Source organism: Ailuropoda melanoleuca, chromosome 16 (genome assembly GCF_002007445.2).
Source record: "Ailuropoda melanoleuca isolate Jingjing chromosome 16, ASM200744v2, whole genome shotgun sequence".
In the NCBI taxonomy this organism is placed as follows: domain Eukaryota; kingdom Metazoa; phylum Chordata; class Mammalia; order Carnivora; family Ursidae; genus Ailuropoda; species Ailuropoda melanoleuca.
This window is the reverse complement of record NC_048233.1, coordinates 19939086-19967012: the sequence shown is the minus strand read 5'-3', so window position 1 is coordinate 19967012 and position 27927 is coordinate 19939086. Positions and strand designations below refer to the sequence as shown.

Sequence of the window (27927 nt, the reverse complement as noted above, 5' to 3'; positions counted from 1 at the left end):
CTCGAGCCCTTGTCCTTGAAGGGGATTGAGCGAGCCGAGGGGAGGGGTAGGCGGCGATCGGGTTTCCAATCACAATAGAGGAAGCTAAGAGGCTGCGGAGCGGGCGGGCCCCGCCTCCTCCTCTCTCCTTGCAGATCCTGGGCCGGAGGAGACGCACGCAGCTAACATTGTCTTCTTCGCGCGACTCTTACAGCCGCTTCTCTCTGGTAGGTTTCCGCCCAGGCCCCTGTATCCGGGTTCGCGGACACCCGGGTGGGACGTGCAGGGGAGTCTTTGCGTAGCGACACTGGGGAAAGGACCAAGAGGGACTTCTGCTTTCTGGGGCCTTTAGCCCCGAGCATCCGGATGCGGGCCTTGACTCACCGCTAGGGTTTGGGGCGGCAGGCCGTGCCCTCCGCTGGGGAACCGAAGGCGGAGCGAAGGGGCTGCCACTGAGCGCCAGCCCTTGTCCTCACCGCCGCAGAGCTCGCCTCCAGCCTATGCTGTATCAGGGGAGAGACTTGTTGCATTTGCAGCTAAAACCGGGGTTCTGCATGTCCTTGATGGGTTTATGGCGGCCGCATCACCCCCCCCCCCCCAGTCCCCAGTGCCTGCTGGCCGGACCCCGGACACGTGCTTGGAGGAATTGAGGAACTAGGGGCGCGAGAGGGAACCAAGTACCAAGTGAGGGCTGGCTGATCTCGAACCTGGGTTTTGGAATCTACTACCACCGTAATGGACAAGTGCCCCTGCTTCTGCGGGGCTGCGGGTAAAGAATGATCTGCAGGTTTGGCCCTGCACTCGTTTTCGCCCGGCTACAGATGCAGGCCTTCTTGGAGGTAGAGGCCTGTACTTCTCTGGCCTCTTTTCTTGATGCTTCGGGTGCTTTGTTTACTTGGCCAGCTTTGGATGTTGAGAGTAAGGAAGGTCTGGAATTTTCCCTAGAGACCTACTCCTGGGAGATAGTGGTGGCTGCCCTCCCTTGTGACCTGCTGCTCTCGGCTGCCGAGCCGGCAGAGAAAGGTGGCCTGTGGGCGGCGAGCGACCCAGCTGCAGTTAGGGGCCGAGGAGAGCGGGAGACTGGCACTTGGTTAGCGGAGGAATTAGATGGCAAACCTGACTTTTTAAAAGGTTAAAATCGAGGGGTACTCAGCAAAGAGGGTCTTTGTTCCTGAACTTCAGGCCCTGGTTCTTTGGCTCATTTCTAATGATTCACATCCGCAGGGAGGCGGGGGATCTCCCTTCCTTCCCCCAGGCGGGGGCGTTGGACCGGAGAGGGCTGGAAAGGACCAAAGATCCTGTTTTCCAGTCTTTTCGTCTGCAGCCACCACTCATATCGTGGCACAGTCCCGCATATATAATAGAAAACATTTTCTTCTAATTTCTTCTGTTAAGGAAGAAATTTAAAAAAAAATTTTTTTTTAATTAAAAAAAATTTTTTTTTTTAATTAAAAAAAAAATTTAAAGCACTTTTCTCCAGCAGGATCTGAAAGAAAATATGTACTGGCCTGAGCCTCTACCTGTGGTTTCTGAAGTTTCCAAAATTACTTTAGAAGGTCCGGGCGAACCACTAATCTGTATATAGCGACCATTTCTGGATTTTTGTTTTCCACTGCTTACTGGATTCTGTCTGTGAGGATCTTAAACCAGCTGGCGAATAGACTTAATGGAGAAAAAAATACGTAGTTTGTATCTCTGCTCAGCAAGAGAAGGTGCAGCCTTCCGATCCTGCTCAGAATGCACGACGTGTGGGAATTTCTTTGTCAGGCCATTTGTGGGGGCAGAGCAGGCTGCCGATTTTTTTTTTTTTTTTTTTTTTTTTAAGCGTTGGTGAGAAGACTGCAGATGTACTCTGCAAAGTAATCTCTAAATTTAGTTCCTACAGATGGGGGGGGCAGTATTTTTTGGTGGAAAAATAGCTATAGAACAAAACAGTTGGTACACAGTTGTGTCCAAATTCAAGTACTTTATTCCAATTTAGAGCTGTCCTAACTCTTAACATACACAGTTACTAAACTAGTAAACTTTTGTTACTTAATTCACTGCAGATGAGAAAGAAAAAGTAGAGTAGAAAGCAGGGTACAGTTTGAAATAGGTACAGTGGCTGTGGATGGGACAGTCTAGCATAAAAAGTAAAGGGAAAACTAAAATAATAATGGTTGACAATTATAAGTGATACTTAAATGGGAAGAAAGGGCCTAATTTTGACTTGTATCCTCTCTGTATTAAGAAGACAGGGCAGCATGTTTTGTGTACTAAATTCCCATGGAATTGTGAAGGTTCTTTCACAATTTCAGTAATGTTTGCCATTTTAGTTATCCAGAAAATGTACCTGATTATCTGATGGCACAGATAAATACGGTGTAGCGATATGGAATGTTTTCCAACAGGTTCTCTTTTCTTGTTTTTTGGGTTTTTTTTAATGGCTGGAAAGAAACTGATTCAAAGGCTGATATTCTCCTAACGTGACTCCCTGAAAGGAAAGTGTATTAAGTGCGTGCCCACCTTCCAGTTAGCTTCCAAGGGACACTAAATGGAATTTAGAGTAATACTTCTGGAGATTTTGCTTCAACATTCCTCACCATTTTCATGTCACTGTATTTATGAAGTATACATTATATGTCCAGTACACTGTGACAGGTTTTAAGTCAGACTTAAAGTAGAAGAACCGGTTCTTACCTTCAAAGAGTGATAATAACCATGAGTAGTAGAAATTATATTCATAACTGGCTATTAACTCTTTTAGACTGAGCTTAAATATGGGTTAGTACAGGGCCCTGGTTTAGTTTGCATAGTTACATATAAGTTCTTGATGAGGGGAATGGAAACAAGTGGGCTAATCTAAATGTAAATATACATGTCTTTCAGCCAATAATGAAGAGCCACAAGACAAAATTGTTATAACTTGTTAAATACTAGCACAGAATCCTAGGCTTAAGAACCCAAATTCTAATGCCTTCATGGAAGTTTTTGTTTTAATTAAATTCTCCATTAAGTGGGTTACATGGTTCTTTAAAATATATTTTGGAGAATATCATTAGGCTCATTTTCAGCTGTGCTGTAGTTCAGAATTGCAACAGTAACATTTTGTGGATTATTCCCATTTGGGTTTTATATGTGGGTATATGTATAATGTTTTGGTTCTTTTCTTACAGGGCACAATGGCAACTCTTAAGGAAAAACTGATTGCACCAGTTGCAGAAGAAGAGGCAGCCATCCCAAACAATAAGATCACTGTAGTGGGTGTTGGACAAGTTGGTATGGCGTGTGCCATCAGCATTCTGGGAAAGGTACATTTCAGGAGCACCAGACATGATAATTTCAGTTTCTGTATACAGTCTCTTTAGGCACTTCAGAATTTAATTGTATCTTTAAAAGATTTTGTTTTCCTAAACAATTTTATTTTATTTTACTTTTAAAAAAAAGATTTTATTTATTTATTAGAGAGAGAGAGAGAGAGAGCACATGTGTGCACGGTCAAGAGTAAGAGAGAGAGCGAGCATGCAAGCTGGGGGCAGGGGCAAGGGTAGAGGGAGAAGCAAAGCAGACTCCCTGCTGAGCAGGGAGCCTAACACAGGGCTTGATCCCAAGACCCCGAGATCATGACCTGAGCCGAAGGCAGACGCTTAACCAACCGGGCCACCCGGGCACCCCGTTTCTTCAACAATTTTAAATAAGTTGTAGACATCATGACACTTCACCTTTTAAGTACATGAGCATGTATTTACTGAGAACACTTTTGCTCTATGACCACAATAGAATTACTATACTTGAGGAAGTTAACATGGATACAATACTATTATCTAATATATAATACTTAGAGTTAAAATTCTCCCAACTGTTTCATAGTTTCTTATATCTGTTTCCACCCCAATCCAAAATCATATCTTTTATATACTTCTGTGTCTTTTATTCTTCTTTAATCTGGAGCTGTTACTCAGCTTTCTTTGTCTCTCACGTCATTGACACTTTTGTTGAGTGCAGTCAGTTTATGTAGAATGTCCTCAATTTATGTTGGTCTGATGTTTCCTTGTAATTAGGTTCAGGTTAAATGTTGGGTGGGGTTGTGACTAGGCAGTGGCATCACATCAGGGGACACGCAGCGTGCAACTTTTTCTTATTCCTGATAGTGCCCAAGACTCCCTGGGTTGAAGTGATGAGTGCAGGATTTCTCCACTGCAAAGGTCTCTTTACCCTCTGTAATTAATAATCTGCACAAGGGCTCTGCGAGGTTGTGGAAATGACCTTCTAAGTCCTTCCGAGTACATTTCCTAATCGGACATAAATTCTCGCACAATCAGCACAGTTCTCAGCATCGGGAGATACAATCCTGACGTCCTGCTGTTAGCACCTTCCACTCTGCAGACTTGTTCCCTGTATACCTCCACAGACTTCCGGCTTGCCTTCTGTATACACCCATGTAGGTCAGGCCATAGCTTTTTTTAGTCTCCAAGGACTTTTGAGGAAAGAGGCCCTTTATTATTTACCTCACTGAATTGATTCCTTGATCTTTTTGAGGGCTGCCTTAAATGTAGGAACCCTGCCCCCTCTAAAAAAAAAATTGCTGCTTTGCCTTTGGTAGAGGACACTGCCCCTTGTGCCGTATCTGAAGGCCGCCTGAATAACGCCTCACCAAGCATGTTTCTGTTTGCAGAGTTCAGATTCTCAAGGAACAGATTTTAAGTCTTTAGTGAGAAAAAGCTATCAGAGAAATCAACTAAAATGTGTAGTACACACCGATGGAAGTTTTACTCTTCCGCATTTTTTTTTCTAGCTAGGTGCTTATTTATAATAGCTGCTTCCCAAATCACAGGGAATTTAAGGAATCACAATTTAGTGCTCACGTTCATGCCAATGAAAATGAAAAGTAAGCTTACTTTTTTTTTTTAAACATTCATTGAACATCTACCACGGTGGAAGTGATTTAATAAAACCCTTCATTTTAAACAACAGCCTCAGAGTGGGAAGTGTTCATATCCTATTTTCAGATGAGGTGGCTGAGGTGTAAAGAGATTAAGCAGCCGAGGTGGTAGAGCTGTGTTTTTGTTTTTTGTTTTTTAATTTTTATTTTAAGTAAACTCTACCCCCAGTGAGGGGCTCGAACTCTCCACCCCGAGATGAGCGTTGTATGCTCTACCACCTGAGCCAGTGAGGCGCCCCGGTAGGGCTGTATTCTGAACCCAGGCTCTAAACCCTTAACTATATTGGCTCCAGTTTCTTTTTATTCTAAACGGGTATTTAGGTGGTTAAAAACATCAAGGTGTTAGTGAAATACTGGCTACAGGTATTTCTTTTCTTCTGCTAATCTCAAAATTCAGACATTTCAGGAAAGTACATCTGAGTTAGCATGATTCTATAAGGAGTTCCTCTGTGGTTTTCATTGTTAACTTAAAATCGTCTTTGGTAAATGAGCTTGGGGCTGTACTCCTGTTATGTAATACTTTGGCCCAATTCAAGTGCTGGAGAGAAGAGACCCTGCTGCTAACACAGTAGGAATCTTCCAATTTAGATGCCGGGAAGGAATGACTGCCTTGCTCAAAGACCATTTTACTAATTAAAAATATTTAAATCTTATTTTAATGGGTGAAGATTAAAGTGCTTCAAAATTATTATTAATATTTGGGGATTATAAACACTATTAGTTTCATAGAAGAAGGAAAATAACAGTGCCCTACTCTGCCGGGTGTTTATATATTACTCCACTTACTCCTTCCCAAAAGCTGGTGGGATATTGTCATCTATATTTTACTGTGGAAAGAAACAGGCTAGAAAGGTTAAGCCACTTGGTGAAGATCACACAGAGCTGGTAACAGTCTTGGGAGTCCATCGCTGGACTGGTATGCTTTACAGGGAGTACACATTGCTTTCTCCCCAGGAAGGGAGCCGAGCTGGGGCATCAGAGAGAGGTTGAGGGGGCCTGTACCTTCACCAGACCTGAGAAGGCAGCTGAGGCCCCTAGTACAATGTCCCATCACTACAAAAACTCAATTTATCCTTTGCTTCTCTTGCCCACTCTCCCCAACCTCATTGCCTTCATATGAACCGTAGTAAGCTTTGTTAAAAATGGTGGCTTCTGTGCTTAAACTTGCCAGTGGTTTCACGGGACACATAGACTGTATGTGTACATCAAAATCTGAGATGTCACGGATGTCTCCCTGCCTGTCTCAGAGCAAGACGGTGCAGTGCATGACTCCAGGGGGCGCCATTCTCATAGTGCCAGCAGCATCTTTACCGTCTCTGACTTTATTGTTCCCATCTGCCCTCCTTCAAAATACTTAGCTCATTTCTGCTTAAAACCCCCTTCCTTACATTTTTTTTTCACCTGGGATGTTCTACCCTAGACCGTCGAGATTTGACCTCTTCCTCTTTCATATCATGGCTTTGTAGGCAGGCAGTTGCTGACCGTCCAGGTAAACTTCCTTCCCAGGAACTTTAACATCACCCTGCCTTGAGGTCTTTGTAGCGCTGCCGCTGTCAGAAATCATCTGAAATGGTTCGCTTAATTCCTGTGTCCTTTCTGGGACATTCCATGAGAAAAGGGACTTTGCCGAATTTGTTCATTACTGTGTACCTAATCAGTAGAATGTCTGGCACACTTAGTAATAAGTATGTGTTACATAAATAAATGCTTCTGCTATTCCTAATAAGCACTTACATTTTGTTAAATTTTGATCATAGCCTTTCCTTTCTCCTGGCTTCTATTGCCAAGTATGACTCCTGCCCTGCTACCCACCACAGGCTCTGCATTTTAGCTGTCAGGAGGGGGCTCATCACGTGGTCAGGGTTTGCAGAGCTTCCATGCGGGGTTATCATACACCCTTGGGCCTCTGTGTCCACCTGTCTTTGAGTCTCTGTCCTCACTTAGGTCAACTAGCCATGTTCTTGCAGTACAGGCACAGCCTAAGAAGTTTCTTCGGAGCAGTGTGACTACAGACTGATTGTGAAGTACTTTGTGCAAGAATTGTCTTTGCACAAGAATTGACAGATTAATAAAATGGACTGAAAGCCCAGAAAAAGGCCCAAACAGTATTTAATAATACAATTGAAGTGGCATTCCACACATCACTGAATAAAAGGCGCTTGTCCATTTAGTTCATTATTTGGAAAAAGTTACACCTTTTCCTCCCACAAAATTTCATGCAGATGAAACACTTGAATATAAAAATGCAACGATCAAATGCTAAGACGTCAGTGGCAGTAATTCATTGGCTAAGAGGGTCAGGAGGCAAATAGGGCCACCTCTGGTCCACATAGGACTTTAGATTAATAAGAGATATTTTTGTTGTGTGTCAAACAAGTGGTCAGGTTCACCAGTGATGTTCTTGCCTTCTACCTGACCTTGTTCTTAAGCAGTAAGAACAGCAATTAAGTCTTGCTGTTTACAGCATAAGTGGATTCACAGGCTTTACAATACAGGTATTCACTGCTTTTTCAAAGTTCATGTTCTGCTACTTTGCTTTTACTGAAGACCCCTCATTAGTAGCTATTTTTGCTAACCAAAAGAAATCCCAAGAGTATTTTCCCTTTGACCTCAAAAGGGTAAAAAGCGAAAAGCGGCCAGAGTTTATTTTGTTGTGGAGGCAGCACATATCCCACGCGGTGAGAGTGGCCCCACCAGACTCCTTCGCAGGAAGTAACTGCACACACACAGCATCTGGGCATGAGGCTGCAGGAGCTTTGCCCTGCGAGAGCATCTGGGCTTTACCTCAGTTTATTTTGTGCATCTGTTAGCAAGATGTGCCTTAAGGTATCGGAGAAGCCTAAGGGAGGGGCACGTGGGTGGCTCAGTCGGTTAAGCGTCTGCCTTTGGCTCAGGTCATAACCCCGGGGTCCTGGGATTGAGCCCCGCATCGGGCTTCCTGCTCAGTGGGGAGCCTGCTTCTCCCTCTCCCTCTCCCCCTGCTTGTGCTCTCTCTGTCAAATAAATAAATCTTTAAAAAAAAAAAGTTAGTTTGCTTTCCTATGCTATCAGCAGTGAACATGTGGAATTTGAAATTAAAAACATAATACTGTTTAAAAAAGAAAAAAGAAAAGCCTAAGAGAGGTTATTGGGATCTGAGAATTATCAGAAATTTCCCGTATAGATTAATGGTAATCGCTGCTTCTGCTTATGCCATTTCTGCTTACAAAAGGTTTGGTGGGAACATTCTACTTTAGGATAGCGGGGGAAACCTGTGTAGGAATACAGAAGGAGATTTATTTCAGTCAAACAACGGTGCTGACACTTAGTCACACATCTTCTCTGTTGCCTGCCTCCACACTTGGAGGGTATTCAGTCCTGCAGATGCAGCTTAAATTCAGTGCTACAGTTATTTTTTTCAAGTGTTGGATCTCTTCCTTCCTTGCCAGCTGAGGGTGCACTTGTCAGCCAATTCTCCACACCCACTGGCTGAAACAAAAGACAGGATCTCAGATCCTGTGACATCCTTTTCCACTTCAGCTCGAAACTTTTGCCAGGCCCACTTTAGCTGCACACGTGTTATGTGACTAAAATAAAAGTGATATTCCTAGTGCTGGGTACCTTGACGGAACATGATGGCTATTGCTAAGTTATAATGTACTAATTTAGGGTTTAAAAAACACAAGGTTTGTGTGATCTTGTCAGAGGCTGCAGAGGAACCAAACCATTTAAAAAGTATCGAAACATGTTTCTAAATAACACTTGTGAAAGTTCATGCCAGTATTTGCTAGGTGTGGAAATGAGGAAACAGTTGCTAAGTAATCCCCAACTCCCAGAGTGGTCATTGCAGAAGTTTGCAAGTCAGTCTGTTGCTTGAAGAGCGAACACATTTGGAGGCTGGAGTCTCAGGAACTTACAAGCAAGCCTGTTGTAAGTCACTACTTGAGACCAGCAAGCCGCTGGGATTCGAGGTCTGGACAGTGCTCATCCCTTGGCTCCTACAGGGAGCGGGATCTGCTTCGGCTGGCAAACTAAAGTAGGTCAGGTTCTCTTACTGGCTTCTCCCTCTGCTGGTCGGTGCCTTCCAGATACCTCCTGTTACACCCTAGGCTACTGTACCTTTTCCTTCAAAGTGCCTTCTGAACCCAATTACCTACCCTTTCCCCATCAACCCTCCTCTCCTATATAGCTGATCACACTGTCCTTAGGAGAGGTATCCTCATTTTTAAGTGGGTGTCTGTATTGATAATATCCTATTAAGCTAATTATTTTGCTGATAGACCTAAAAACAGTAAGGGCAAGGACCCGAGTGATATTTCAATGAGAGGGGTAACTACTTTTTATAAATTTTGCAAATTAAGGGTTTCCATAAGATAACAGAATTTGAAAGCTGAAAAGTTTGGATGCATCTAGACTGACAGCCTACTCCCCACCCCTTATTTTTAGGAGAATAGTTCAGGTACTTGCTAAAGAGAGTGCTGTACATGACTGATAAAGGGAGAACTCAAGGCTTTGTTTTTTCCCCTCTTCATGTAGGGATATAGAGAACATACAAACAAAACATGGTACATAATAAGACATTTTCTAGAATATGTAAAATTATGACTCTAGATCAAGATTAAATAATATGTTTGTTGATTTAGACTTCTATTTTGAATGAGTGGCAGAGGATGACAACTGCAGTAGAAAACAAGAGAGCTCGGAGACTTGGGTTGATCATAGGAGAATCTGCTAGTCCTGGACCCCACCATCCATAAGATACCTCTTCCTTTTCCCCCATCAAGAGATGCGGATTGGTTCAGTCCAACCTGAGGAGTTCAGGCTTCAAATGGGGCTTCAAATCCTACTATGTGCTCAAACTGTTGGCGGTTTAAACCAAATCTGCCCTCTGAGAAACCCTCCAAACTAGAGGTGATTTCAGGGATGGACGCTGCCCAAGGTTGATTCTGGGTCTGGGTGAATCTTCACCACCGCTCCTTAATGGGAAGACTTGTATATCCCGAGACCACTGTTGAGCTCTTGGTTTCATGAGGAATCTTTGTCTGCATACTCTTAAAGTGATCTGTGTCATGCTCATTGAATCCTAGTTGAATACTAGAACGTGAAATTGAGCAAAATCAGTGTGTTAAATATTAATTGTTCATTCAAGACTTTCTCATGCCGTTGCTTATAGAGCACACCTAACTCCATGGTAAAATTCTCAACGTTTTTAGACCCTTGGTGCTTAGCCATTTAAAGGGTCTGCATTTTGGGGGTGCCTGGGTACTCAGTCTGTTGAGCATCTGACTCTTGGTCTCAGCTCGGGTCCTGATGTCAGGGTCATGAGTTCGAGCACTGTACTGGGCATGGAGAACACTTAAAAAAATAAATAAATAAAGGGTCTCTGTTGGTTATGAGCTGAGGTGCCCTAGAGTAACGTAGGGCACTAACCCCTGTTCTTGTATTTCTAGTCTCTGGCTGACGAACTTGCGCTTGTGGATGTTTTGGAAGATAAACTCAAAGGAGAAATGATGGATGCAACATGGGAGCTTATTTCTTCAGACACCTAAAATCGTGGCAGATAAAGGTAGTTACATTTCATGCCCAGACTGATCTAATAATAGATGCCCCTGTTCTGATACAAATTAGTCTTCAGTCCTGATGAATCTAGTGTTAACGGTTTTTCTTTCCTTCTCCCTCCAATTCATCCTTGAGGACAGACGCAAGTATTACCCCTGTAAACTTCCCACATGACTTCCACACATTTGACACGTAATGTTTTAGGAAATTGTATCATAATGCTTTTACATGTGTCTGGGAGCAGGAATGTTTTAGACCCCAAAAAATATTTGCACAAAGTAATTTGAGTGCTTTGAAGAAACTGAATAAAATTCATGTTCTAGCTGTCCCTGTTCTGGATGAGCCCATTTATGCTTTGATGCTACCATCATAGCAGGCCTGTGTCTAAAGACAGAAATGTGGACCTCAAAATAATTTCTACTACTACTGGCTGTTATTCATTGAATTATTAGCATTCTGGGTACTGTGAAATTTTTGAATGTCACATTTTACGTCATTTCACAATGAACCTATGAAATGTAGGTCCTCCCCATAACACTGATAAATGGTACGAATAACTATTCAAAAGTCACACAGCAGTACAGTTTACTATGTGACTCACCCATAGCTATTGCGTCTGATGATCACGTCAGGTCATAATGTCTATATTTGGGAAGCGACACATTTCCTTGAGGAAAAAATATTCTTCAGAGAAACTCAATTGCTAAAAGTGAATAGGCTTCCTTAAAATATTGAGTATTAGAAATGAGTTTCTGGCCAAGAACAAACTTCTGTGCCTTCCTTCCCCTTCATGGATTGGATTGACATTACAAGCCTAGAAGGGTCCTCAAGTCCTTTTTATTAGTTGGAGGGGTGCCTGCTGGACTTTGGACTCACTGTTTAGGTTTTATCAAATTACTAGCAATCGAATATTCTAAAGTCAATAGCGCTTTGAATTTATTAGCCAGAAACATAATTTAGGGCCTTCTTTATTTCCTTGGTCCATTCTCTGAGCCAGTTTTATGGTTGGATTATTTCTGTGTAACTTAAAAAGGAAGAAGTCATTTCTCTTGAGAAGAGCGTTGTACTTCAAAACCTTGTACTAGGGAATTCTTGGATACGAAGTTCTTATTACGTAAGTAGTTCTTTAGTATGTGATGCTTACATAAGTTCTAGAAGCTTATGGATGTTTAGGTTTCTGGAGCATATCATAGATGATATATTTTGATGAAGAATTGTATTTAAAGTACCCTTTCCCCGCTCTCCTTCAAGATTACTCTGTGACTGCCAATTCTAAGATTGTGGTGGTGACTGCCGGAGTCCGCCAACAGGAGGGAGAGAGCCGCCTCAATCTGGTGCAGAGGAATGTTAATGTCTTCAAATTCATTATTCCGCAGATAGTCAAGTACAGTCCTGACTGCATCATAATTGTGGTTTCCAACCCAGGTATTTTATTAACAAGAATTATCTTAAGGTTTGCTCCTGTGAAGTTAAATGCTTTGGGTGTCTGTTTTATTTTGTTGTTCGGCGTTTAAAGAATGCATTCTAGGATTTACTAGCTGAAGCAATTCTTCTGTCTTCTGTTATTGGCCGCAGAAGAGTGGTGTTTGCAAAACAAATGGCAGAGTCCCCGGGCCAAATGTTTAAAAATGTGAGAAGAGTTATATATAAAAACAGTTGCAACTGTATGTTTCATCAGTTTGTTGTAGAGCCTACAAGCTTTTTAAATTTTCTAGGAAGATTATCTGGGGATGTGTAATGAAACATTTAAATGTGGCTTCAGTTTTTAAGAAACACTGTAGCATTTTTGATCTTCTGTTGGCCAAAAAGTGTATTCTAGGGGCGTTGAATCTGAAAAGTTGCTTTTTTTGCTAAATCAGCATTTGCAGAATAAACATTAAAGCTTCTGGTTAGAAAGAATTGTATTATTTAACCAAAACAGTCAGAATTCACACTCTGTTTCACACTTGCTTGTCTGTAATTTGCCACCAAACAGACTGTTACTGGTGAGCATAGTGGATACATTGATAAAGTGGTAGAACTGATTGTCTCTGGCGCTTCACATAGAGGAAGATTGTGAGTAAGAGCCAGGGGGATCCTTATAGTTTGGTTCCCTTATTGGGAGTCAGCAAAGACAGATTATTTTAGTAGTATTCTCTGCAATCCTGGATTGGGGGTTACTAAATAGCTCAGTCTTGTATATAAAACTTCTTGTAAATACATAGTGGCAGATAGACTTGGAACAAGAGTGACCAATAGCTGGCACATAGGAAGTTGCCATGTCCCATGCCTGAGACGCACATCATTAGCTCATTATACAACTTTCCAGGTATAGCTTCAAAGTCTCAACTCTCCCGGGAGTCACACCCACGGAACCAAAGTTGCCAAGGAAGAGGTTTATGATACCCAGTCCAAAATGACCTTAAAATATCTTAACCAGCGTCTATATATGTGTGGAGGTGGAGACTGCAAGATTAACCTCTTGCCTTTCTTGCGTGTGCATTTTCTCCTTTTGATGGGTTAGCCTATAAGTGCTGTGATCCTGTCTAGACCAGCGAGTTTTACTCTTTGAAGTCTCAGGGCATGCCACACCACAATGAAGTTTCTATCGTAGAGGTCCTTTCATTAATGTTTCATTAAATACTGCAAAATGTAAATCTCTTGTATTATCACAGTTGCTTACTGCATAGTATCTTGTGCCCAGGAAAATTTATAGTAGTATGCCTCAGTAATTTAGTAACCCATGGCTTTGGGTTATGATGATAATTGTTACCATCATGGAACATTACAATCAGAAGGAACTTATGTGACAATCAGTTCTCTTACCTCCATTATCTCTGAACGTTGAAAGTATTCATGTTTTTCCGCTGCATCTCAGACTGGAAAAGTTGGGGAGGAAGAAGCTAGGACACAAACTAATTGACATAGCAGTTGAAACCAGTTTTGATTTACTCACATATATTATTTCTGAACATTTTAGTGGATATTCTCACATATGTTACCTGGAAGCTAAGTGGACTACCCAAGCACCGTGTGATTGGAAGTGGGTGTAATCTGGATTCTGCTAGATTTCGCTATCTTATGGCTGAAAAACTTGGCGTTCATCCCAGCAGCTGCCATGGATGGATTTTGGGAGAACATGGCGACTCAAGTGGTAAAGAAAAAAAAACCCATAATATTCTAATTTGTACTTATGGTATTCTTGTCATTCTGAATTTTTTTAATTTTAATTTTATTTTTGTATTTTCACATACATTACAAATAAGCAATTTGGGGGAGAATACTTTGATAGTGACTAGGTAAATATGTATATAGTCCTCATCAATTTTTTGCCTGCTAAGTTTAGTATCCATTGATAATTCTTTTTTTTTTTTTTAAGATTTTATTTATTTTATTCGACAGAGATAGAGACAGCCAGCGAGAGAGGGAACACAAGCAGGGGGAATGGGAGAGGAAGAAGCAGGCTCCCAGTGGAGGAGTCTGATGCGGGGCTCGATCCCAGAACACCGGGATCACGCCCTGAGCTGAAGGCAGACACTTAACTGCTGTGCCACCCAGGCGCCCCATCCATTGATAATTCTTGATTAAATAAATTATTACTATGATAGTTGTCAGACACAATACTCAGTCATTTCTTCTATGTTTATTGTATTCTGTAAAAGAGAGCTTTCTCTTCCCCATTGATGTGCTTATTTATATCAATATGCACTCAGATTTTTATTTTATTCCACAAATGTTCTTTTACCTATCTTTGTAATGCAGAAATTTTCCCAGATTTGGCAAGTAACAGGCGCTTCAGACTTGTTCCTGTGTCTTTTTGACATGTCCCAACATTTTTGGAGCCCTTGTCTCTGGAACAATAAAGTTGTGCCATATTGTTGTTATACTTTCCATTTCCCTGCACTAGAAACACCTCTTTCTCCAGTGAGCCCCATTTCCTTCTAAGGGGAATGGTGTTTAGAAACCAAGATCTGGACATAGATGTGCTCATGCTCCTGGTGTATCTCTGCTTCTAGGTCTTCCCAGGGCACATAGGTATTATGTCCATCATGTTTATTGAAGTGGGAATAAATTCGGGTAACAAAAGCTTTTTCATAACCATATCTGCTATTCTATAGTGTAAAATAAATCTTGCTTTATATGAAATCTGATTTGGGAGCACCTGGCTGGCTTAGTTGGTAGGGCATCTGTCGGACTCTTGATCTCAGGGTTGTGAGTTAAAGCCCCATGTTGGCCATGGAGCCTACTTAAGAAAAAAAAATAAATAAAGTAAATGCGATCTGTTTGTTAATAAACCATTAGTAACTATAGGTCATTTAAGTAGTAAGAGCCCATTTGGTAAATATCTCGAATTTCTTTAGGAATTTAAATGGAATTGTTGGACATTAATCATCATAAAAAGACCAACATTAAAGTTATATTGCACTTCTATTTCTTTTATAATGCTTTGTTTTGAAACAGTTAAGGGACCCTGGATGACTCAGTTGATTAACCATCTGACTCTTCATTTCAGCTCAGGTCATGATCTCAGGGTTATGGGATGGATCCCCGTGTTGGGCTGTGTCCTCAGCAAGGAGCCTGCTTCTCCCTCTCCCTCTGCTCCACCCTCCCCACTCTCCTTCTCTAATAAATAAATAAAATCTTAAAAGAAAAAAAAAACAGTTAAAACAACATTTATTTAAGTTAATGTCTCTCTTTTCATTTAAGTTAATATTTCTGTTCCATGGTGCACCTGGCTGGCTCAGTCAGAAGAGCATGCGCCTCTTGATCTTGTCCTGAGTTCAAGCCCCATGTTGGGTGTAGAGATTACTAAAAAAATAAACTTTAAAGAAATTTTTTTAAAAATAATATTTCTGTTCCAAACAATTTTATGTAAAAACATTTATGAACAATTCTGATTGTATCTTATAACTCTTAAGCCTATTTAATAAATTAAAATACACTGAATAGGGGCGCCTAGTGGCTCAGTCATTAAACGTCTGCCTTCTGCTCAGGGCGTGATCCTGGCATTCTGGGATGGAGCCCCACTTCGGGCTCCTCCGCTGGGAGCCTGCTTCTTCCTCTCCCACTCCCCCTGCCTGTGTTCCCTCTCTCGCTGGCTGTCGCTCTCTCTGTCTGTCAAATAAATAAATAAAATCTTAAAAAAAAATACAGTGAATAGGCTAATGGTGTAAAACTCTAATTATCCAGAACACTTTAATATTAATGATAATCTTCATTTTACTAAATTCACATCTGCCCTATATGCAAGGAAGTATTTTCTCCCTAAAAAGTTTAGGTGCAAATATTCTTTTGAATTCAGTGAGAGTGTGTAATGTGATTTTAGTAAAGAGTTAGCTATGGTATAAGACTTTGGTGTTAAAACTATTGCGTTTGCTCTTTTTCATATAATGATGCTAATTTTTTTTTCAGGCACATTGTACCATATCATTCAAGAGTTCCTAATATCCAAGGATTTGTTTGAATTTATGTCCTATATAAAAAACTATCACAATGTCTAGTGTACAGTGAAAGTTCAGTCAATGCTAGTTAATTACAGTTGTACAGTTATTAGAACTACAGATCTGAAGGCGATATTATTTGTCCTCTAATTTAAGGCTTGCATTATAATGAAAGAAGTGAGGCAAAGTAGGCATAGTGGCTAGTGGCTTGTTAAAGATCCTTAGCTGATTAGTGGCACAACTACAACCAGAATCATGTCTTCTGACTCCCATCCAGTCTTCTGTTCACTCATCACTGTGTCATTTTTTTCCAAAACACCTTTTTCCCTATTTCCACGTTGACCTGTATTGCGTACATGAAATGAAAGAGAATTAAATCATGCTCAACCCTGGCATGATTATGTAGATTTCATAGTTTCATCAAAAGCCCTGAGGGTACCTTAGTTTTCTCAACAATTAGCCTGAATTCTCAAAAGTTATGGACCTACAAGGGAGTCTTATGTGGCCACAGGCAGCTTTGCCCATAGTAGCTGGTTTCAGCCATATTAGACTTTACCCCCCATGCTTTTGCTCCTATTTTCTGAGTTTACGGTGCTCTCCTCCAAAGGTCCCTGAGGACCATACTAATTTTTCAAGGTCCAGTTCAAATGCCTATTTTTTGGTAACCTTTTCTGACAGCTCTTTGCCCCTAATTTAAGTAGACTTTTAACTTATGTTTTATTATGCTTTCTCCATACCTTTGTGGTCGTTCATCCCATTGCTTGAGTTTCCTTTGCCTGTTTCTCCCAGCATATTCTTTTTTTTTTTTTTTTAAGATTTTATTTATTTATTTGACAGAGAGACAGCCAGCGAGAGAGGGAACATAAGCAGGGGGAGTGGGAGAGGAAGAAGCAGGCTCATAGCGGAGGAGCCTGATGTGGGGCTCGATCCCATAACGCCGGGATCACGCCCTGAGCCGAAGGCAGACGCTTAACTGCTGTGCCACCCAGGCACCCCTCTCCCAGCATATTCTGAACTCATCCACAGCACAGAACATGTCCTTACTCATTTCTGTATACCTGCATCTTCAATATATGCTTTTGGCTGGATTAGAAGATGTTAAGAATAAGTAAGAATGTTCGGATGCATCAGTCTCTCCAAAAGATACGGTTGATGGTAGAGAGCACTTTGCTGTGCCTCTGGAGGCGTTCTTGGAAGGAAATGTTGGGTCCAGTTAACACCAGAAAAATTCACTGTGGTTATGTGGAGTTTGTTTCGAGAGCTAGACTGGACTTGGGGCATGAAAAGAGATAACTGGAGTATATTTGGACCTTACCCTAGAATATTTTTTTTACACTTCACTCCAGAAGAAAGGGTTTTATATAAGAAAAATAAGTAGGAGTGAAGTTAAAATTCTCAAATCAAAAGTTTAAGATAGTCCATGGGGCGCCTGGGTGGCACAGCGGTTAAGCGTTTGCCTTCGGCTCAGGGCGTGATCCCGGCGTTATGGGATCGAGCCACATCAGGCTCCTCCGCTATGAGCCTGCTTCTTCCTCTCCCACTCCCCCTGCTTGTGTTCCCTCTCTCGCTGGCTGTCTCTATCTCTGTCGAATAAATAAATAAAATCTTTAAAAAAAAAAAAAGTTTAAGTTAGTCCTGAACTAGAAGCCCTTGTGATTTCACGAACCTGCAAGGAATTTTCATATTCTCTGTAAATACGACACAACAATTCCGTTTTGCTCCAAAATGGTTGACAGTTAAGATGTCAGCTCTGTGGCTGTTGGAAAGCACATGTCCGCCTTCAGGGGAAGTAGACTTGGGTCAGTTGTCTTTGGAGCAGCTCCAGCGGGTATTCAGTAACTAGCCTCAGAGGTGAAATCGGAACTAAGAGTAAGGTTTTTTAAAATAGTGTCAGAAATATATGACATGTTTATCTTTTTTCTCCAGTGGCTGTGTGGAGTGGAGTGAACGTGGCAGGCGTTTCTCTTCAGGAACTGAATCCAGAAATGGGAACAGACAATGACAGTGAAAATTGGAAGGAAGTGCATAAGATGGTGGTGGAAAGGTAAGTGGAAGGGGGCTTAAGGTGGTTAATTTAATCGAGATAAAATTGTTGACAGTTTCTATGACTGCCTGCTCAGGTAAGCTCTTAATATTGTAAACTTGTGGGACTCCTGGGTGGCTCAGTCCGTTATGTGTCTGCCTTTGGTTCAGGTCATGATCTCAGGGTCCTGGGATCGAGCCCCACATTGGGTTCCCTGCTCAGTGGGGAGTCTGTCTCTCCCTCTCCCCAAACTCATGCTCTCTCTCATTCTCTCTTACTCTCTCCCAAATAAATAAATAAAATATTTTTTAAAAATATAGTAAACATTCAGCTGTTCTCTTCTGAAGCTAACAAGACTAACTTTACCGGTCAAACCTACCATGTAAGTCCCCCGTAGGGAAAGCAGATGTTTTTCTCGAGAAGTCCTGTTGTATAGGGAACAGGAGCAAAACATGGAATTAACAAGTGAGAAGGGCTTTCAAATTGCCTCTTACAAATAAATAAGGTTAGAACCTGGACATTTTTTTAGTCTCATAATTACCTAAAATGAGTACCTGCTGATTGATTGCTAAAAGTGTTACAGCTATGCTGTATTTACCTTTCCACACCCAATTAAAGATGTCACCCTCTTTTTTCTCTTTTCCTGTTCACTCTTTACTGACCATTCTATCCTGTGTCCTTCATGCTTATTTAAATAAGGTGTCATTGTGGAATAAAGAATATGGGCTTGAATTTAAGTCATGACACTGGCACTTATAGAAGCCATTTAACTTTTAAGTAGAATCTCAGTTTTGTCCCCTCTAAAGTCATATAGTAATAGAATTATTATAAAAATTGAGTAAAAACACAGACACAACACTGGTGAGCAGTCGGTAAACATCAGCTGCTATTTTTTGCAGAGAATTGTTCCAAGACTTTCTCAAACATGGAATTATTTTGCTTAGTTTAAATGTAATGTGTTTTTTTTTTGTTTATTTTTTTTTTCCTGGAATTTGACTTGTGCATGGAGGAAAAGATTGTTTAAAAATGTGAAAGGGTCCTTAGCATTTCATTAACTTAATCTCTTTATTTTACAAATGAGAAAACTAGGACTCAGGTAATGCAACTTGTCCAAGGTCTTCGTCTTCTAGCTAGTGATTGCATTAAATCCCAATTTCCTAAATTCTCATTTTGGTTACTCCTGCTACCTCTTAGGGACCATAGCCTTTGTGGGTTTCAAGGTGTAAAATTTATGTTCAGAAAATTGCCAGGCAAGGTATGGTCTTCCCTCTGCTGTTACGCTAGTTGGTCACCATATTTTAGGTGACAGTGGTTAAGTGGGACCTCAAAATCAAGGTATATTTTGTCCTTAGAATGTGAACATCCTTTTATTTTCATTGTTTCCTGATTTCATTAATAACTTCGGAAATATTCATGTTAATGAAGAGTGATTGGAAAAAGTATATTTTTACCACTGTGATTTTATAATATTCATGCATATAATAAGCTATTTTGTTTTAAGTTTTATTTATTTATTTTAGAAAGAGAGAATGAGCATGGGTAGGGGCAGAGGGAGAGAGAGAAACTCCAGCAGACTTCTTACTGAGCTCCGAGCCCAATGCAGGGCTCGATCTCAAGACCCTGAGATCATGACCTGACCTGAAACCAAGAGTTGGATGCTTAACCTACTGCACCACCCAGAGGCCCCTCAGTAATCATTAGAAATTTATCACAGCATTCATATAGAGCCTGCTGGGTAGTGTTTCCAATTGTAAATGTTTTACATATATGTTAACTCATTTAACAAACTTATAGATACCATTGCTATCCTCATTTTACAAAAGAGGACACTGAGATAAGAAAGGCTTGCTGAAGATTACACAGTTTAACAAGAGAGCAGAAGTCAAACCCAAAGAGCCCAGTTTCAGTAATTATTGAGTCTGATTTCAGTGATCTCTTTTATGACTTTTTTCTTTCCTTAGTGCCTACGAAGTCATCAAGCTAAAAGGATATACTAACTGGGCTATTGGATTGAGTGTGGCTGATCTCATTGAATCCATGTTGAAAAATCTATCCAGGATTCATCCAGTGTCAACAATGGTGAAGGTAAGATAAACCGTTAAAAATATAATTTCTAGTATTCTGTTCTGTGAACAGATTTAAAGAAGGACAAGATGGTCTCAGTCTACTTTTTTTTCTGAATCTCAAAGTTCTGTGGAAACTTCTCTCTCTTCTCCCTTGTATGCTGTGGCAAATTAAATATTAACTGAGTCTTTTTTGACACATTTTCAAAATATATATTTGAATAAGTCTAATAGTTTTATTTCAAGTTGGGGTATTAATCTATAGATTGTCTTTGAGGCAGTACTTGATAACCTTAGTAAATTTAGTTCAATTTAAAAGCTATGAAACAAGTAGAAATTCTTTTTTTCCCAATAAAATTAAGATTGTATTAAAACATTGTATAAGATAACTGATTTTCCATAAGTCAATGGCAGCGGTGAAAATGTAAGGGGAAAATGCAGTAGATTAAAAGAAACACTCAAAAGAGAAAGATACAGAAGTTATTTGGTGGTAAAATGTGGTGTCAGGTGTTTTTGGTTTCATTATTTTAAATACTATAATGGGACGCCTGGGTGGCTTAGTCAAGTGTCTGCCTTTGGCTCAGGTCATGATCCCAGAACCCTGGGATCAAGCCCCACGTCCAGCTCTCTGCTCAGTGGGGAGCCTGTTTCTCCCTCTCCTTCCTGCTGCTCTGTCTGCTTGTGCTCTCTCTCTCAAATAAATGAATAAAATCTTAAAAAAAAATACTATAGCAAAAAATAAGTATGGCAAAAATTGGATAACTGCTCAGTCTTGGAGTGCATATTTAGAATTTATTTATCTCGGGGCGCCTGGGTGGCACAGCGGTTAAGCGTCTGCCTTCGGCTCAGGGCGTGATCCCGGTGTTATGGGATCGAGCCCCACATCAGGCTCCTCCGCTATGAGCCTTGCTTCTTCCTCTCCCACTCCCCCTGCTTGTGTTCCCTCTCTCGCTGGCTGTCTCTATCTCTGTCAAATAATAAATAAAATCTTTAAAAAAAAAAACAAAAAAAAAAACAAAAAAAAGAATTAATTTATCTCTACTTTGGTTTATGTACAAAAATTTTGGAATTGAAAGTTTAAAAAATAGGGGTGCCTGGTTTGCGCAGGCAGAAGAATATGTGACTCTTGATCTCAGGGTCCTGAGCTCAAGCCCCACATTTGTTATTGAGATTACTAAAAATAAACATACTTTTTAAAAAAGGTTTGAAAAATATATTAAAGTAACTTGTTTAATATAATTAAATAATCCAATTAGTCGTATGGTTAAAGTGACCCTGTGAATAAATTAATTACTTTATAGAAACTGGTAAAGTGTTTTGGAAATTATACTATTTTTTAGCAACTGTTGGATGTTACAGAAATCTTGCCTTTAGTGGCTTCCAACTACTTACTCTGGACTTGCTGGACAACCACCACCTGAAAATCCCTCCTAAACTAAAGAATTTTTTGAAATTTAGTATTTCATGAAAAACAGCCCATTAAAAAACACATTGGAATGCAATTTAATTTGAAGACTTAGTTTTATTTAAGTATATCTAAGCGGGGAGAGTTGTGTAAATAAGTTCAGTAAAAAACTTGCTACTTTCTCATAAATTTCTAGTTTGTCATAATGTATATTTATATATTCTATGTATAAAATCAAATTCAGAATAGAAGTATTTGGAAAATATGGGCCTGTAAGTGTTGAAAATTAAAGAATGAGTTTGTGCTTACTATATTTCCTACATGTCTTTCTGTTTAAACATGGGTTCTGTGATCATTCTTATCTATGATTTCATTTCTTTTTTTTTTTTTTAAAGATTTTATTTATTTGAGAGAAATCACTAGCTGGAAGGGGTGGGGAGGAGCAGAGAGAGAAGCAGGCTCCCCGCTAAGTAGGGAGCCCAAGTCGGGGCTTGATCTCAGGACCCTGGGATCATGACCTGAGCCAAAGGTAGACTCTTAACCAACTGAGCCACCCAGGCGCCCCTATGATTTCATTTCTTAAACTAATTGTTTCTCTTGTTCTGTCAGGGGATGTATGGCATTGAGAATGAAGTCTTCCTGAGCCTTCCGTGTATCCTGAACGCTCGGGGCTTGACCAGTGTGATCAACCAGAAGCTGAAGGATGATGAGGTTGCCCAGCTCAAGAAAAGTGCAGATACCTTGTGGGACATCCAGAAAGACCTAAAAGATCTCTGACTTCTGGCTTCTAGGCTGTAGAAATTTAAAACTACAGTGTGATTAACTGTGAGCCTTTAGTTTTTCGTCCATATACATGGATCACAGTTTGCTTTTATCTTCCTAAATATGTGAATCTGGGCTCACAGAATCAAAGCCCATGCTTGGCTTAATGCTTGCAATATGAGCCCTTGAACAAATAAAACTAACTATTGTAGTGTGCTTCTATTTCTGGGACTCTTCCTTTAGTGTCTTCTCAAAGATTTCAGTCATTGTTTCAAATAATTCTGCCCCCTCGTAAAATGCCCTGAATTCTATGCTCCGTTTTCTATATTCGTCCCCCAAATAGCGCAAATATTCTTTGTCACAACATGTGCCATGATTTTGTTATTGTTGTTCTGAGAATGCGATTACCCTTTTATTTTTAAAGACGTAATTTTTTAGAGCAATTTTAAGTTTACAGCCCAATTAAAAGGAAGGTACAGTGATTCCCCATACACCGCTTGCCCCCACACCTGATGGTTTCAATGTCAGCCACCAGATGGTACATTTGTTAAAATCCATGAAACAACATTATCATCCAAAGTCCATAGTTTACGTCAGGGTTCACTCTTGGTGATGTACATTCCATGGCTTTGAACAACTGTATAGTCACGTGTTTCCCTCATTCTAATGTGCAGAGTAGTTCACTCCCTTAAAAATTCCGTGGTTTCCGTTTTGAGGCTGCAACTGAAGATAGAACTGGAGGCGATGGATGGCATTTACAAGCAAGTCCATTTTAATTCTTAAAAAGGAGGAACCTCTAAAACAGGTTTTCTACAATTGGAATTAACACTGTTGGAGTTAGTTCCTCTTGATAATGAAGAAAAATAAAAGTTGGGGCTGAATTATCCAGATCCAGGTTACTGGGACACAGCATAATGTGGGAGTTAAGAGGGAAAGTTAAGGCAGACTTGCTTTAACAGTTTCCAACTTACATATAATATTTAGGGGTCAGTTTAGGTAGGGTTGAAAGTATGGGAATTGTCAGATAAACCCGGGTCTCAGTGCAGGTTCAATCACTGATTAACTGATGGGGGGCAAGTTACCTACTTGGCCATTCCCAAGCCTCAAATTCCTTACCTATGGAGCAGGGGTAACAATGGTACCTCTTCGATGAGTGCCGTGTAAATTAAATGAGAAAACAAAACTCTTAGCACAGGGCTTAGTCGTAGTAGTAACAGATAGTGCTTACTGTTTCAGGCTTTACATACTATTAGCTCATTTAAATCACTCTATCTTAAGAGGTTGTTTTTGTCGACCTTGACGCTATTGGCGTTTGGGGCTGAATGATCCTGGACTCCTGTGTGTCGTAAGACGCGAGCAGCATCCCTAGCACGGACCCTTAGATGCCGATAACACACCCCTCCCCCTAGTTGTGTGAAACGGCTGCAGACATGCCAAATGTCCCTCCGGGGAGCAAAATCACTGCTCTGAAAGTGAGGAAACAAACAGGTACATGGAGGTCGTACAGCCACGAAGTAGTGGAGTTGAGGTCCGACTCGGATATTGCAGCTTCTTAATCCCTCCCTGATCATCACCGTGTTCTACATTGCAGAAAATGTTACTGTTAAAGGTTTGTATCTTCAGGGTTTATAGAATACCAATATCGTTCTTTAATGCTCCAGCATGTTATGCTATGAAGGCATTATTCTGTACTAGAGTAAGGGAGACGAAGACAGGTGTCAACGTACCTTTCTCAGTCCATTTCCAAATTGACTCAGTCTTGGTATAATGATCACACCTAGATGTAAGCAGGGAGGTTTTAGAAGGTGGGGGAGAGACCAAGTATTCCCTAAACTGAGAAGTTACTTTGAGGCCAGAACGTGAGGGAGGTGACTCCATAGTTCAAGATTTTATTGAGGGTAACTGACAGGGGGCAAGAGGAGGAGGATGCATGGCAGCTGCATGGCTATTCTCTGCAAAAGCCAGACCTTGGTCCTCTGACTACAGAGCAAGGGGATATACCGGAGAGCATTGTAGTGAGATCAAAGGGTTCACATGCACCTAATTGACAGCTGACCTTTAATTAGATCTTGGGCACCACCTGTGCTTCAGGAAGAGGAAAGACTTTGTTATTTCTAACAGATTCGTGGGAGACCAAAACAAGCCTCCCCCATTCTGGACTTGGCGGGCATTTCTGAGGTATATATATCAATCTCTAAGGGGCCTGGAATGTGTAGCTCCAAGAGAGGTCATTGAGGAAACATGAACAAAATGGAGGGCCAAAGATGGAGTCAGTATTGCCAGCATTCCTGCAAAGGTTAGTCATTGTTTCAATTTCTATATGAAGGCTGAATTTACAGTAAGCCAGTAGTTTCCAAGCTTGGACTTCAGGGACCAGTTGAAAAGTTTTTAAACTTCATGGGGCACCTGGGTGGCTCAGTCGGTGGAGCCTGTACCTCTTGATCTGGGGGTTCCAGCCCCACATTGGGGGTAGAGTTTACTTTGTCAGGGATGGGGAATAAAAACGTGTTGGGTGAGGTAGGGGGTCTCAACTAAGTTCGCCAACTGTTTATTTTGCCAAATAAGGATGTGGAGAAAAAAAACTATTCTTACTATTGTACAGACAACTAGACATTTTAATGCCAAGAGAATGAAAAGATTATAATCTCAAATTTGTCAACTGTCATGGATCAAGAGCAGAAAAGCAAAACTGTTGGGATCCAGAGCTAAGAGCTGGAAGAAGTCTGGGTCCTTGGTTTTCATGGAGCTGTTACACTAGCTATTCATTGCTCTTACGTTAGAAGGACATAGACTCCTAGCACTGTTCCTTTGGCTGTCTCTCCTGGCCAGCCAAAGCTCATTCTCAGTGACACACTCCATAAGACTTTACTGGGAACAATCAACCATAGGCAAATTACCTGTTAGCAAATAACCTTTTGTCTAGATGAGATAGACACGAATAATAATAATAAGCCAAGGTGCTGTAAAATCAAGAAGAAAACTGAGCCCTCCCATATTCAATGGGGGCACCTTAGTTATTTTCGTGTTCTCTGAGGAAACATGGAAATTGAAACTGTTAACATTCTCTGGGAATAGAGTAACACCCCAGTAGTTAATACATGAATTCAGATATTCCATAGGTCAATATCCTAAATGCAAATACAATGGGGTTTGGGACTGACACAGTGTACTCAAAAAGGAAATGTTGTCCCATATAATTTTAACATAGGAAGTACCCTCATTCCAAGCTCTTTTGGACAGGAGAAACCAAGACCCAAGTACTAATCTGATTTGCCCAAATGCAACTGAATTACTTTGTGTATCTATTGGTTAGTACTCCTTCGAGCTGGTTAAAACAAAACAAAAAAGAGGGAGAATGTGTTGGTCCACCTCACTGAAAAGCCTAGAAGTAGAACTGACATTAAGCAGGACTACGTTGAGAATAGAAAAAATGTCACCAGGATTGTCAAGCTTTTCTCTAACTCTGTTTAATTCTTGTCTCTTCTGTATATTTAGATTCTCGGGTTCTGTGATGAATTGTCTGCAGCAACTCCAATCTCAGATGCTCTTGTAATTCAGCCCTAGTAGAGAACTGCACCCACTGTTTTCCTAGAAACTCCAGAAAAATATTTCATTGCATATTATTGTATCTTACTGCATTTCATTTATGAAATGCACATCCCTGAACCTACCTCCTAGGCCTGGGAGGTACGGTGCTCTCATAGACTAATGACTTTGTTTTTCTAGAGCCAAAGCCCACTAATTGAGAGAAGTGGAGGGGATGGGTCCCAGCAGAAATTTAAGTTCTGATTACCATATTTCCACTGGGGGAAATATGTGCTAGGTGAAAAAATAGATGTCTTCCAATCTTGACACACAATTTGTAATCCTTTCCATGACCCCATTTTGTTGCCTGGTATTACTGTCACCCAGTAGCTATGTAATAAATGCTTTCAGTTTTATCTGGATTCTGCCTTAGTGAAGGTTTTTTAGGTCAAATGCAGACCTTCTGAGGGGAAAGCCACTACATTTTCCACTCTAGAATCTGGTTCAGTTTGGTTCCTGTTTTTGAAACTTGAACATAGAAACATTAGTCATTACTGTAGAAAACTGAGAAATCAAAGGAAAGTAGGAATCCTGTGTCTAGTTTTAGAGCAAACAGGTGTATGTGAGTGTAATTAAGTCGAGAATTAACACAGGGGAAGTCATAATACACTAAATTAGCCAATAAGCAGATGTTTATTGAGTGTTTGGTATCAATAACTCTTCTAGTTGCCGTGGAACATCAGAAGACATAGTCCATGTCTTCCGGAAAATCAGACCTTTAAAAGAGCAGTATTACGACAGATGTATGTTGAGCACCGGACACAGAACTATGCCTGTGTCCAAACGTTACACTTGCAGAGTCACGGCCCTTCTCCAAATCCCTGTGATCAGAATGTCAGATTCTTTACTTTAAAATGTAGTGAATAGGGGCGCCTGGGTGGCACAGCGGTTAAGTATCTGCCTTCGGTTCAGGGCGTGATCCCGGTGTTATGGGATCGAGCCCCACGTCAGGCTCCTCCGCTATGAGCCTGCTTCTTCCTCTCCCACTCCCCCTGCCTGTGTTCCCTCTCTCACTGGCTATCTCTCTCTCTGTTGAATAAATAAATAAAATCTTTAAAAAAAATAAAATGTAGTGAATAAAGATAAAAATTAGATTAAATGTAGAAGATGACTTTATAAATTATAAAACTGGGATGCCTGGCTGGCTTATTTGGAGAAGCATGTGATGCTTGGTCTCAGGGTTGTGAGTTCGAGCCCCAGCTTGGGTGTAGAGATTATGTAACTAAATAAACTTAAAAATAAATTATAAAACCTTACACAGGTACATTATTATCATAATACAACAGTACAGTGGTAAAATCCCGAGTGCCATGACAGTTCTGAACAGTAAATCTTTGTGGCTGAAAGACACCTTGTGGGGTTGATTCAGAAAAGAGGATTGAGGGGCGCCTGGGTGGCACAGCGGTTGGGCGTCTGCCTTCGGCTCAGGGCGTGATCCCAGCGTTATGGGATTGAGCCCCGCATCAGGCTCCTCCGCTATGAGCCTGCTTCTTCCTCTCCCAATGCCCCTGCTTGTGTTCCCTCTCTTGCTGGCTGTCTCTATCTCTGTCAAATAAATAAATAAAATCTTTAAAAAAAAGGGAAAGAAAAGAGGATTGAGATGAGTAGAAAGAATTATGAATAACCCAACAGCATGATTGAAAAAAAATGTTGAACATGCCTCACACCCTAAAGCAGAACAATTTTTAAGTGAATCAAAAATTTAAATGCAAAAAGAAAAAATACGTAAGTTGTAAAAAAATATACGGTACTTTCCTTTATTACCTTGAACTTGGAAGGATCTTTTTAAGTCTATAAGACTTCTTAGAAATCGAATTTTTAAATGCCATAGAAAAATAATCAAATGGATATAAATAGACATCTCACTTAAAAGGAAGCACATTATTATGAAATATTTGAAAAAATTCTCAACTTCTTTCATAAGAAGCACAAGTTGAAAGTATACTGACATACAATTTTTCACCTAGTAGAAAAAATCCAGGTGTTTGGTAATACACTCTAATCCCATGCTTGTGGGAGAAATGGAACTGGTACATTGCTGCATGGAGCATGACTTGATATAACCCTTATGGTGGGCAATTGAGCAAATTATCAAAATTTAAAAGCAAAAGCCTCTCATTTAGAAGTTGGATTTTGGGGAATGCATTCAAGATATTAGCATAAGAATGACATGATGTCTATTTTAGCTTAACCAGGCAGCATTGTTTATAATAGTACAAGACAGTAAACAA

The 27927-nt window shown here is 40.6% G+C and overlaps 1 protein-coding gene across 1 annotated transcript; it reads left to right on the top strand.

The window, feature by feature from the left end:
* Positions 1 to 49: 49 nt before the first annotated feature.
* Positions 50 to 22333, top strand: LDHB (lactate dehydrogenase B). The gene is given in 9 exon segments (XM_002928987.4): positions 50 to 206; positions 3135 to 3269; positions 10330 to 10394; positions 10396 to 10445; positions 11690 to 11863; positions 13398 to 13571; positions 17785 to 17902; positions 19843 to 19966; positions 21959 to 22333. Coding segments are annotated over 8 exon segments (1002 nt in total). The 5' UTR covers positions 50 to 206; positions 3135 to 3140; the 3' UTR covers positions 22127 to 22333.
* Positions 22334 to 27927: the final 5594 nt, after the last annotated feature.